This window comes from Neolamprologus brichardi, chromosome 1, assembly GCF_056152115.1.
Source record: "Neolamprologus brichardi isolate AB-2024 chromosome 1, ASM5615211v1, whole genome shotgun sequence".
Taxonomy (NCBI): Eukaryota; Metazoa; Chordata; class Actinopteri; order Cichliformes; family Cichlidae; genus Neolamprologus; species Neolamprologus brichardi.
Genome location: NC_142104.1, coordinates 27,816,841 through 27,829,098, shown reverse-complemented (window position 1 = coordinate 27,829,098; position 12,258 = coordinate 27,816,841). Strand labels below are relative to the sequence as shown.

General features: G+C 39.6%; 1 protein-coding gene across 1 annotated transcript; it reads left to right on the top strand.

Annotated features, from left to right (window-relative positions):
• The first annotated feature begins 1,827 nt into the window (after positions 1-1,827).
• mibp2 (muscle-specific beta 1 integrin binding protein 2) lies at positions 1,828-4,156 on the top strand. The gene is made up of 8 exons (XM_006793898.2): positions 1,828-2,093; positions 2,487-2,577; positions 2,776-2,824; positions 3,046-3,235; positions 3,319-3,390; positions 3,481-3,587; positions 3,694-3,784; positions 3,872-4,156. Exons 1-7 carry the CDS (start codon positions 2,068-2,070, stop codon positions 3,777-3,779), a joined length of 621 nt encoding a protein of 206 aa, XP_006793961.1. The 5' UTR covers positions 1,828-2,067; the 3' UTR covers positions 3,780-3,784; positions 3,872-4,156.
• Positions 4,157-12,258: the final 8,102 nt, after the last annotated feature.

Below are 12,258 nucleotides of genomic sequence, written 5' to 3'. Positions count from 1 at the left end.
CTTTGTTGCTGATTCTTCTTCTTCAAGAAATTCATGAAACTCGCAGACTGCAAGCTGCCAGAATATAGCTCTGTCAAACTATAAATATAAGTCTTACAACCTGAACTGAATTCCACACTTGGCCACTTGCTCTTCATAGTTGAGGTTGTAAGGCCTAACACAGGCAATATTTTGGTGCAACCTCAGGAAACAGTGTCATGGAGTTGGTTGGGAGGTTTCAAAACAAAACAGAAAAAGGTCAGCAGCATACTGGCCAAAGTAACACCACAGCAATGTGAGTGTGTAAATACACACTCACATTGTGTACACACTCACACACACACATATATATATATATATATATGCCACAAGGTTATGAAAGAAAATCTGTAAAAGAAAGCGGGAAATAATTGGAAAGTTCATCTTCCACCAGTTGCCCTAAAGTCACGCGTCTGTCAGCCCCAGTTAGTCAAAGAGCCTCTGTCTTCTCTGATTAGATAAGTGAAATGCTACCAATGAGGTACTTTCTGTAAAGTGCTTTCTGTCTTTATGGTGATTTTACACCTTCTATAACTCAGTGAAGTGGCATAGTGTGCACTAGGACTCTGTCTATCATATTGTGGCATGCAGAGAAATCTTTACAAGGAAGCTCACAGAGAGAGATTGAGCTTTTTATTCAACCCCAAGCTGGTAGTGGGAGCTCTTTATTAAAACACTTACTGGTGCTACAATGTGCTACAATGTTCAACAACAGCACAACAGAAGTCACTCATGGTACAGCACTCTCTCTACAAAACAACAACTGTCAGTGACTCTGCACTACAGCGTAAACACAACATTCAAGATAACAGTTAAAAGTAAAGTAACCATAAACAATAAAACAAGAACATCTAAACAGCAGCACATGTCCCAAGGCATGATGGGCGAGAACTAGCTGTTCCCCCAACACGCCACAATATCTTAAAGGTGATGATATTGATTATGCCATGGTGCTCATGCTAAAAATCAGGAATTCAGTGGAAAGCGTTCATATGACTTGTAGCTGATATTATATCACAGTACTGTGCAGAAGTTCATCTAAGTTTAACCCTTTACAACTAGTGCACATGTGATGCATCAAAAGCTTATGCTGGATAAAAAAAAAATGTATCACTTCTGTTACCTCTTTGTTACCATGACCACTTATTTTAAAATAGTTTTTTGTTATTTTAATTCTTGGTTTTATTGTCTTTTCATTGTGCATATGTTTTTAAATTGCTGTACTAATGTAAACTGCTTTTGGGTTTTGAAATGGACCTAGAAATAAAACGTATTATTTTTTTATTATCTTTATGTAAAAAAAAATGTAAAAGGGGCAGTAACATTAAAAAGGTAAGCTTTCCTGGGTCCTGTAATAACTCTGTAACTAGCTAGACTTTCCTGGTGTGAGATAATGTTTCTTCTCGTGATTAAAATTAAACGGCACTTGCCTTGTAAAGTTCATAGCACTAAAAGAATACATTCGAAAAACCTAGCAGCAGTGTCTATTTCCATAAGATAGGGATTTGAGTGAAAAAAAATCCTTCACCAAGCTTCACCGAGCAGTTTCATGTAGGAACCCTTTTCCATCGAAGTTGACGATATTAGCGGCTCGCATTCATGATAGCTGTGACGTCATGTAAACATTAATATAGCTGATTAAATTAAGATGAAATAGCATAGTTTAATCGTATACTGCAGACCTGAAACAGTTAAATTAAGATTAAAATAAAGAAGTTGATGCTACCTCTATTCCGCTTCTGATTGGCTGAGAATAGAAGCGCTTACGCCTCCGGCCAACTGGAAGTGTTTAAATAGCCAATCGCGTGGCTCTCTCCGGTATGTGTAGAAGCGACTGAGAACCGAGGTCCTCTTTGGTGGAAGACCGTGTGCGCGTGACAGCCCGTCTCCTCCGCTCTTACCTTACTCACTCAACTCAAGTACCATGGAGGAATCAAGTAGTTGACGTTTCCTGCTGCAACCTTCTCTTTTTAAGCTTCTTCTCGTCTGATCACTGTGCTCCTGACCCGGTTTTATTGACGTTTTGACCTCTCAGCTACTTACGGAAACATGAAGTACATCATCGGCATTGGCGGGTGAGTACTAGACGATGAATGGCTAAGCTAAGCTAAGCTAAGCAACCTTGTAGGCCTTGTAAGGCCGTCACACGTGGGGACGGCGGTCATTACATCCGGTATGGCTTTTTGATTGAACCGTAACGTTATAACATTTCGATTGCCACTCATTGGGTTCTGTAAATATTAAACTAACCATGTGGTAATTTATGAATAATAGCTAACGTTGTAAGCATGTAATATAGCCGAGTACACCATGCACCCGGCAGCCCTGACATTACACGTTAAAATGCATTAGATGAGTAATTAACGAGGAAATATGGCTGCCTATTACCTTAAAATGATCCCGCAACCCATGCCCTATTTTACATCAACCACACTTCATTCATTTTAATTCCCTTTCTTCCCCTGTAGTGTAACCAACGGAGGGAAAACCACCCTCACCAACAGACTGATCAAGAACCTGCCCAACTGTTGCGTGGTACATCAGGATGACTTCTTCAAGGTGAGCCACATGCATATCTTTGCATCTTTGAATTTTGGATATAGTTCACCAAAGAGACTGCTCTGGGTAGCAGTTTGACACAGTGTGTGTATTGTAAAAAAACAAACAAACAAACAAAAAGCTATCAGAGCCTTCCATATAGCAGAGTGTAGCATTAGTGGAATGTACCTGGGTACATCTCATCAATGTATGTTTCAGCCCCAAGATCAGATTGAAGTTGGTGAAGATGGCTTTAAGCAGTACGATGGTAAGCCTGGGTTTTTATGAAGGGCTTTGTGTGTGGGTGTCTGTGTGCGTTTGTGTTTTGCGTGTATGACTCAACCTTAATGTTGTGTTTCATTCCTAACGTGCATGCAATGTAAACGAAATCTGGGGGTTTGAACATGTGTTTCTCACTTGTTTTCTCTTTTGCAACTTTCTGCACACTTCTATTTTTTTCTTCCTTCTCCCCCTCTGCCATCTCTTCAGTCATCACTGCTCTGGACATGGAGGCTATGATGAGTACCATCTATGCGTGGCTGGAGAACCCGGTGAAGTTTGAGAAGTCTCATGGCGTTAATAACACCCTGGATTCTGAGATCGTGCCAAAGTCTGACCGCAAGGAGGATGAGGAGACTCACATCCTTATTGTGGAAGGCTTCTTGCTTTACACCTACGAGTAAGAATCTGTGCTTAGCTACATGTGAGTTAAGTGCTTGTTCTCGAAGTCAAATGACACTATTTCATCTGTACCTGTTGCAGACCTTTGATCGACGTGCTGAACCAACGCTACTTTATTTCCATCCCATATGAAGAATGCAAAAAGAGGAGGTGGTAAGTGCTCTAGTGTTGTTCTTCACATGTGTTTGCCATCCATGCAGCTGTAGCTTAATCTTTTTTAACTGGTCTTGTGTCATTCTGCAGCTCAAGAAACTACCTGGTACCAGACCCACCTGGCCTTTTTGACGGCCACGTCTGGCCCATGTACCTGAAACATAAGAACATCATGGAGGCATCAGCTGTTGATGTTGGTAAGTTGATTTCGTTTTTTATTATTGTAAATGTTGTAACCATGTGTGGTGCTTTGTCACATAAAGGCTGACCACACTGATTAAATGCGTGTGTATCCTCTTACAGTGCAGCTGGATGGAACCAAGTCAAAGGAGGCACTGTTCAACTTTGTCTGTGGCGACATCCTGAATAACATCCAGAAGTCTCTCTAACAAAAGTATTAAAATCCTGTAATTATATAGCAACAAAAACTCTGTTATATGTAAACTTCTGTTACTGATTTCGTGTACTTTCTGTATTGCAGATCATCTGATTGGCTAAAAGGATCATATAATCAATCTGCAAGCTGAAGACCGCCTTGCCTTAAGTTTCCACCTGGCAGCTCATTTATCAGAGTGCTATGTTTTTGTTTTTTTTTCGTTATTTTGTAAATGTTTACCTTTCAGCATATGATGCTGGCATGATTTTATATCGATCGTATTTATTGCTTTGATACAGAGTACACTCCAAAGAGAATTGATGGATTTGTTAACAGGATGGTTGCACTCAAGTTTCGTATGTCAATAAATGATCCTCCTGCCAATTACAATGTGTGCTGATTATTTTTAGAACACGACACTCCCACTTCAGCTGTTGCAAAATGGAACTTTGTGAATTCTGAAGTGTTTAACTTTAAATTGGTTATTTAAAATATACACCAGGAACATTGTGTAGCTGCTTAGATGGGCACATTTAGCTTTCTCTATCTTGCTCCCAGGCAACAGTTGGTGCAAACGATAAGAGGGACTTGCCTCGTGAGTTCAGCTTTAGAGTACAGCTTATCCAAATTCACACACATTTGGACTCTTCTTTCATACAGATAAAACTCAATTACATAACTTTGAAGTTTTACTGATTAAATGGGTTCGTGTAACAAATCGCATGAATAAACGGCTGAAAACCGTCGCATTTAGGAAAAAACATGCAGTCTCAGATTGGACAATGGTGTAAAGCACACAGATCCATGTTTTTGAGTAAATGCTATAGTTTGTTTCTTAAGCACATTAGTGAGCGGAGGTTGTTTTAGAAGTGTTTCTGATTATTAAAAAAATATATGCACTATACACAAGGAACTATGCATTTTTTACTTATGTCCTACTAAAATTTTAAACATTTACGGTGCTTAACAAATGTATTAACCACCTGTCATAAAAAGAAACATCTTAGGAATTAAATATTTTAGAAATGTAAATACCAGTAATGTTATTTATTAGGAAAGCAAACTGAATGTATCTTATGTCCAAATTTGAGGCGACACATTGGACGCCTCATAGAAAAACTGGTAATTGCCAATACTGTTCATTTAGATCCTGTATAAACCTTACACTTAGTGATCAGTAATTGGGCCCATTCCCTCATTTTTAAAGTTTTTATACCTTATCCTATAAACAAACTTCAGTTTCCCCCCATGTTTAGCAAATGTAGGAAATTTGATGTTATTTTCCAGCTTTTATACACGTGTCACAATTATATTAAAAATCCAACAAAGAAGAAAAACCCATGACTGAGTTTAAACAAGTAGTGCTAATTACACATTTACAGAACCATCGACCTTCATATAAAGACCACTACAGACTGTTAGCTAACACAGACTGTTAGCTAACACAGACTGCTAGCTAACAGTCTGTGTTAGCTAATACAGACTGTTAGCTACGTTTAAAGATTTCAAATGATACTTATTTAATGTTTACTTTGAATAATAAAAATAGGAATAATAGAAATTGTGTAGCCACATATAGACATAATCCACATCTTTCTATAATTTTTTTTTTAAAGCAAAAAAAGATGTTCCCTAAAAGTCTCAGAAAGTTTTCCTTTTGCTTTTGAAAATTGAAAAGGAAAAACTCGAGAGAAATGATATGAATTTCCCTAATGTTTTATAAACAGGCCTATATAATGTGCACGAGTCAATACAGAGTGTTGTACTTTTATTACAGCTGATGAAATCTAATTCAGCAGAAGAACTATCTGAGCCGGGTGTGTCCTCTGGGCCTCTCTGAGTCACTCCACACGTTATGTAATGTGGCTGAAGGAATGTATGGAGGCATTATGTAGGTCAGAGAAATGTGAGAAGTGCTTTTTTCTCTCTCTTTGTCAGTGTGGAGTCGTCGTCTCATCGTTTGCAATTATTGTGCAGAAAGATCCTTTTCAAGATGCTTTGGATTGGTTAACAAATATGACTCATTGTACAAGAGGAGCCGTTTACCCTGATGTTAAACTAACCAGCCTTTTGAAACAAACTGAGTTATATTTTTAGATCTGTCGTCATAAATCTTTTCCCTTTAGTAGTCACTGTTTCCCCAGTGTCCAGTGTGTTATTGTGGAATGAAACAGACATGTTGATATTACACTACAAGCATGCATGAAGGCCTGAGCGCATGGTACAAAGCAGCTTTTATGGTTTTTTGAGGTTAAAAAGCAGCTGCACTGAACAACCCCAGAGGAGGTGAATTAGGCTCTTACAAGCTGTGTGTTAGATTTTATTATAGATTTCATGTTTTATTGTTGTATTTATTGCCATTGATGGCTTCCATACACTCTTCAGTCTGCTTAAACTTCCCCTCATTTTGGTTTTGATTGTTATGATTTTTTTCCCTGAAAAGCTTCATACATTCATTTAGAATATTTGATTTATGCCATTTAAACTTGAAAAATAATCTTTGCTTCAATTCTTCCTCCTACTAGAAGATCAGTGCATTCAAACCAGTATGTTCAAATGTTCATCCATGGGCATTGAGGGGTCAGAGAGAGAGAGAGAGAGCAGGAGAGACAGTGAGTGGGAGATATTTTTACAATCCTACACTTCTTGGGAATTTCCTAGTTTCATGCAGGGCAAAACCCATAATAATTCATCCCATCCATTTACAATGCAATTCCTTAGCTTGGACCAAACTTTCTGAGGCAGGAAGTCTGACATTGTGTGCAAAGTCACAGGCAGAGATATCAGTATTTGAAAATTCTCTGTGTGAGAGTCTCGCTCTGAGTGTACTCTGTGTACTAATGTCCTCAAATGGGTCAGCCTGGCACGAAATGATGCCAAGAATCATTTCATAGATGGTGTCAATTTCCTCAAGAAGTAGCAAACCTGTTTTAGAATGGGTGTAAGCGAGTCAGTCTAGACCTGGCTGTGGGAGATAAGCAGTTACATAACTCTTGACTGCTGCGGGCAGGGCCTGCCTGGGAAAAAATGAGACGTTTTCTCAAATCTGAACTGAGGCATGGTGGCATTTCCATTTCCATGGCTTTCCTCACTTTACAAAACAAAGTGACTGGCAAATCAAGGACCACCAAAAACTAACAAGCTCTACTGGTGCAGAGCTGGGCCCTCCTTTGCCTTCAGAAGTTAAGTTTGTAGTGAGCTGATTTACTGTTATACTTCTTTTTGCTTTAAGTGCAACATCTCAGGTCTAAATTTGGACTGTTTATGGGTGACAACAAATTTTAAATAAAAACTAAATGTGGAGAAAAAATTGTGTCTGAAATTTTGACACACAAATTCAGTTGGAGGACTTTTGTGCTTATCTTGGTCCAGGACACTCGCACAAAAGAGATTCTTACTCTCAGGAAATTCATTTCCCAGTTTATGTTATACATTGTTGCAATAATGTGAAGTACAAATACACTCACTGGCCATTTCATTAGGTACACCTTACTAGTACTGGGTTTAACCCACTTTTATCTTCAGAACTGCCTTAATTCTTCATGGAGCGTATTCTAGAAGGAGATGGAAACATTCCTCAGAGATTTTGGTCCATAATGGCATGATAGCATCACACAATTGCTTCAGATTTGATGTGCTGTGCATTCACAGATGACCTTGTGCTTGGCTCTAACAAGTAGCCATTCTCCTCTGACATCAAAAATGCATTTTCACCCATAGACCTGGCCCTTACTGGATATTTTCTCCTTTGCTTACCATTCTCTGTAAACTTTAGTGATGATCATGTGGGGAAATCCCGGCAGATCAGCAGGATATAAATCACTCAGGCCAGCCCATCTGGCACCAACAGCTCGTCTTGACCATGTCTACATGCCTAAATCCACTGAGTTGCTGCTGTGTGATTGGCTGAACAGGTGTTGCAAAGTGAAGTGGCCAGTGAATCTATAACTTACAGTTGCAGTGAACTCCTCGTATTCAGATACAGCGCTAATAGAAAGGCTGTGTGGGGAGAGAGGACATCATCTTCTGACACTCATACTGCCGTTGGACTGCAGCACACCCTGGAGTTTTCCAAACCACACAAGCCACCGCACAAAAGGTTGGGAGGGTTGCAGTACTGGTTCTTGCTGGATTTTGTTTGTGCGTGTGAGTGTGAAAGTTTTTGTATGCCTGCTTTTCTGTCTGGGTGTGTGTGCGTCTTCTGTACCCGTCACTTGCTCTGTCTCCTTCCGCACCTCTCCAAAGTGCATCCTAAAAGCAGAGGAAGCAGCAGACGTCTGTGGTCGACTCAAATAGAGCATATAAAAAAACCCTATAAATCCTCCCTCCAGACCTCTAACTTCAGGTTTGTATTATCACATCTCCACCTCACACAGGTCAGACAGGACACAGCCGTCCAACCGCTAACCACCCTGCCAGAAGAGGTGACTGTAGCTCTGCGGCTGCCTGTCTCAAAACTATCTCTTTGTCTCTCTCACAGCGTTGTTGCTCTATTCCCAACCAAAGAAAACAACAAGAACAGGGCACATTCATTTAATCAAATCACCCCTTCTCTTCACCACAGCTTCACTCTTTAAAGCCTTATTTTCAGCCTACAAGTTGTTTCTATATTTACCTCTTTTACTGCAGTCTCCGAGGAGCCCGTGAAACCAGCCATTTGTGCCATAAACCCTTTTAGTGGCATTTGGGATTGTTGCAAGCATTTGTTTTGAAAATGTGACCAGCGTGGCAGCGAGCTGTTGCTGCAAGGTTCAAGTTGCACCTGAAGGCTTGAAGTGAAAACATCTACTGTGGTTCAACAACTATGTCTGTGTTTACACTGAGTAGAACTAACCTTGGAAGAAATTATACCACAGTGCAGACACAACAAGTCACCCGTTAACCCCAGCGTTACATTAGGTACTCAAACTGTAGACACTGTACTGCTGTTTCTACAGCAGATAGGTGCTAGAAGTAGTATTTACTAAAAGCAATAATAATCTACTAACAAAATGTAAAAACATTGTATAAATGCAGGACATTTTGTACAGTGATGCTCACGTCTTAGTAAATACAACGGAAAACTGGATGTGTAAGCTACAGTACAGTCATTTTCCTTTAGCAAGTAGAAAATGTGAAAGTCCAAATCATTAATTTAGAGTCATTATAATGGCTAGTTCTGCTCTGTAGTGTTTAGACTTTGATGGTTGAAACTCCCATGGTGATTAATCAGGACCAGCCTGGGTTCAGCTTCGGGGTGTTGGTGGGAATGTCAAATATTATGGCAGCATTCCCATAACCGTGCTGCAACTTCAAGGGGAAATTTATTACAGTATAGAAGTTCAGTAAATCCACTGAGTTTGTTTTTGATTTTTTACTGTAATGAAAGTACAGGCAAAATGCCCAGCTTAAAAGCATTTGCACTGGCTGTAATTCATTTTTGGATTTTTACAACTGAAAAAAACAACAAAAAAACAAAGTTAGATTTTTCCAACAGCTCCATGTGCACTGTGTCAGCTGATTTTACTTATTTGGCATATGAGGCAATAACGTATAAAATATTATAATATTAGGTACGCTTAAAGGTAGATGCTACCATATTGCTTTTGCATGTTAATGTCTGTTTTGGTAAATATTAATAAAATCTACAGACATCTGGCAAAAAAGCTTTCACAGTCCTGTGAAAAACAAAAACACTAAATTAAAATAATGGTGTCCTGTATGACTTCACCAGTCTCTCACATCTCTTACAAAGTTGCTTCGATTGATTGAGGCCTGTTATCATTAGTTATGCACACCTTTCTCAGAGTCCCACCACAGTATTTAGGTCTGGACTTATCTTTTTTAGCCATTCTGTTATAGATTTGCTGCCGACATCATAGCTCTGCTGCATGACCCGGGTTCATCCAAATGTCAGTTGTCACATAGGTGGTCTAACATTTGACTTTAGAATACTTTGTTATTAACTCAGTGATTGCAAGGTGCCCCTTGGATTTAAAACAAGCTTTACCACCCCTTGCATTTCTGTGTTTGACAGCTGGTATGAGGTGTTTGTGCTGATGTGCTGTGTGTGGTTTTTGCTAAATGTGGTGCTGTACATTATGGCTAAACATCTCTTCTTTGGTCTCATCTGTCTAAAGGACGTCTTGTGGTTTGTTTACATGCAAACCTAAGATGTGCTGTCATTCTCTTTTTAGAGAGAAGAGGCTTCCTCTTGTCAGGCTTGCTCAGTTATTTTCTAATTTTATTGTCATGAACTTTAACATTTAACGTGCTAACCGAGGCCCGTAGAATCTGAAATGCAGCTCTTGAGCTTTTTCACAATGCAAAGTTGAGGTGAATTTTCTGAGATTGTGTTAACACACACCTAAAGCTCCAGACCAGTAAACATCAAAAAATCTGCACTTATAGAGGTGCTCCCACTTGCTGGTGATCAGTTAATCAAGTTTATATAATTAGCAGCACATAGCTGATATTTACCCCCTTATTCCTGTGGAGGTAGAAAGGGCATATTAGTTTTTCACAGGATTACACAGAATCTCATGAAAGCTTCCTTTTTCACATGTAAGTTAAGCTTTTCATGTTTCATATCCCTAAACACAGCAAGCCTCTCACTGGTAAAATCCCAGCAGTGAAACTTTCACAAAGCGGAACAGCCGACAATCGACACTTTCATTACGTAAGTAGGTTGTCTGTTTATTTTATGATGTTTTATCATCGCATATAAAATCGTCACCGGCAAGCCAGCGGTCAGCCAAGACAGTCATATAAAGTTTGTGGACCAAGATGAAGGACATCTTGCTCTGGCTGAGTTGAGTAAGCCATAGCATAGAAACAAAACACTTTATAAAATTATCACTGGGTTATGACATTTTCTTCCTTCCCATCAAAGCATAAAGTTGAAATATGTTTGAAAATTACTGTTTTGGAAAGATGCGGTGGTTACATAGTAAACTGTTGTGCTTAAAATCTGCACTGTACCATCTGTTGAGTCACAGAAACCTAATTACTAATCTTCTCCGTGCCCACTTATCCAGACTTGCGTATGTAGAGTTATATAAGACACGGATGAGAAGGGAAAGTAACCTCACTCACTGTCACTTTGGTCAAAAACACCACAGTGAGATATATTTTCCAGACACATGGGTCCAGCTTCTCACATGGTAGTCAGCGTGCATGAATATTACCAGGCGAACCAAATGGTAAAAGCTGGAGAAGACAATATTATGAAGCAACCATGGCCAGTGTGGGCCCACGGACCATATCCTGTTGTGGTGGAGCTGGGAGAGGCTTGGTGCTGCCAGGCTGGAGCAAACCACAGCCTCCCACTCCTCATCCGTCTGAATCACTGTTTACTTAGACAGGAAGGCTGCACGCTACAGCATCATCTGCTGCTGCTCCAGTCTGTGACTCGCTTGCGGCTTTGTGAAGGAGGAGGGGGGGGTGTTATGTTTTTCCTGACAGCCAAGTTTCTAAAAGCATAGACAAGTTTATACCAAATGCCTGCAGGGAACAGAGCTCAGCCCCGGAAACCACTGCTACTCTATAGCTGTCTACCTCTGGATCCTTCTCCTTTTGGGAGACCAGAGCCTCATTCAATCAAAGTATTAACTACTCAAGAGCAGATCCGGATACAGGTTCACTTTGTCAAATTTTATGAGTCCAAAATAGGAAAATAAAACCACTCAGTAGGTTGAGATAAATGTCACTTTTAAGTGGATAAAAAAAAATAAATAAATAACTCAAACAAAAACCTTTTGATTGAACACATAAGATCAGGAAGTGTTTTATATGTGGATGCATTAATTATTTGCAAAATCATTATTACCTTTTGCCTTGTAACAGTTATTTTTTCATTTCAACAGACCCTTTAGTCTGAAATTTAATCAAATGCGATTCTAAAAAAAGTTCTCTTCCTGTTTACACAAAGAGGAGATTTTTTTTCTCCTCTAGTAAGCCCCTGACTTTTTTTTTTATAATAAATCACAATCCCAAACATAACCTCTCTCCTTTTTTTGTGTCTTTGCATGACCCATTTTCAGAAAAATGCAGAAAAACACCAGCAATTAGTGTTGCAAAAAGGCATCCATATACTGAGCCACTGTATTTACAAAAAAATGTCAAACAAAATCAAAGTCAAGGTACTGAAAGTGATATTCAAACTGTGGTTTCCACTGTACTTCAGTTCATCGGTGTGGAACCAGAGTGCCCCTCTCTCCTAAGTCTGGACCCCACGATGCTTGCCACGCTGTGGTTCACCCCCGGCCGAGAAGGACAGGGCGGGTGTGAACAGAGTGATGTTGTTTTTGACTCAGTTTCCTGCTGTAGTAGTGAGTATAAAATTAGAGTTTTATGCGAAGTGGAAGGAGGTGGGAGAGACTCATGGTCGTGTTGGGAGAGAGAGGAATGTAACCTACTTTGCTGTCAACAAACTCCTGTTGTGTGTGCCTCGTACGTGACAACAGTATATAAAATTAATGTGAACAGAGACAATGTTTGTCCATCTCGTGTTT

What these genes read in the sequence shown, in the direction of transcription:
- mibp2 (XM_006793898.2), top strand. Translation starts at nt 2,068, where the DNA reads ATGAAGTACATCATCGGCATTGGCGG. An exon ending in ATCAGGATGACTTCTTCAAG is followed by an intron (nt 2,578 to 2,775) that starts GTGAGCCACATG and finishes TGTATGTTTCAG; the next exon opens with CCCCAAGATCAGATTGAAGT. An exon ending in GGCATCAGCTGTTGATGTTG is followed by an intron (nt 3,588 to 3,693) that starts GTAAGTTGATTT and finishes ATCCTCTTACAG; the next exon opens with TGCAGCTGGATGGAACCAAG.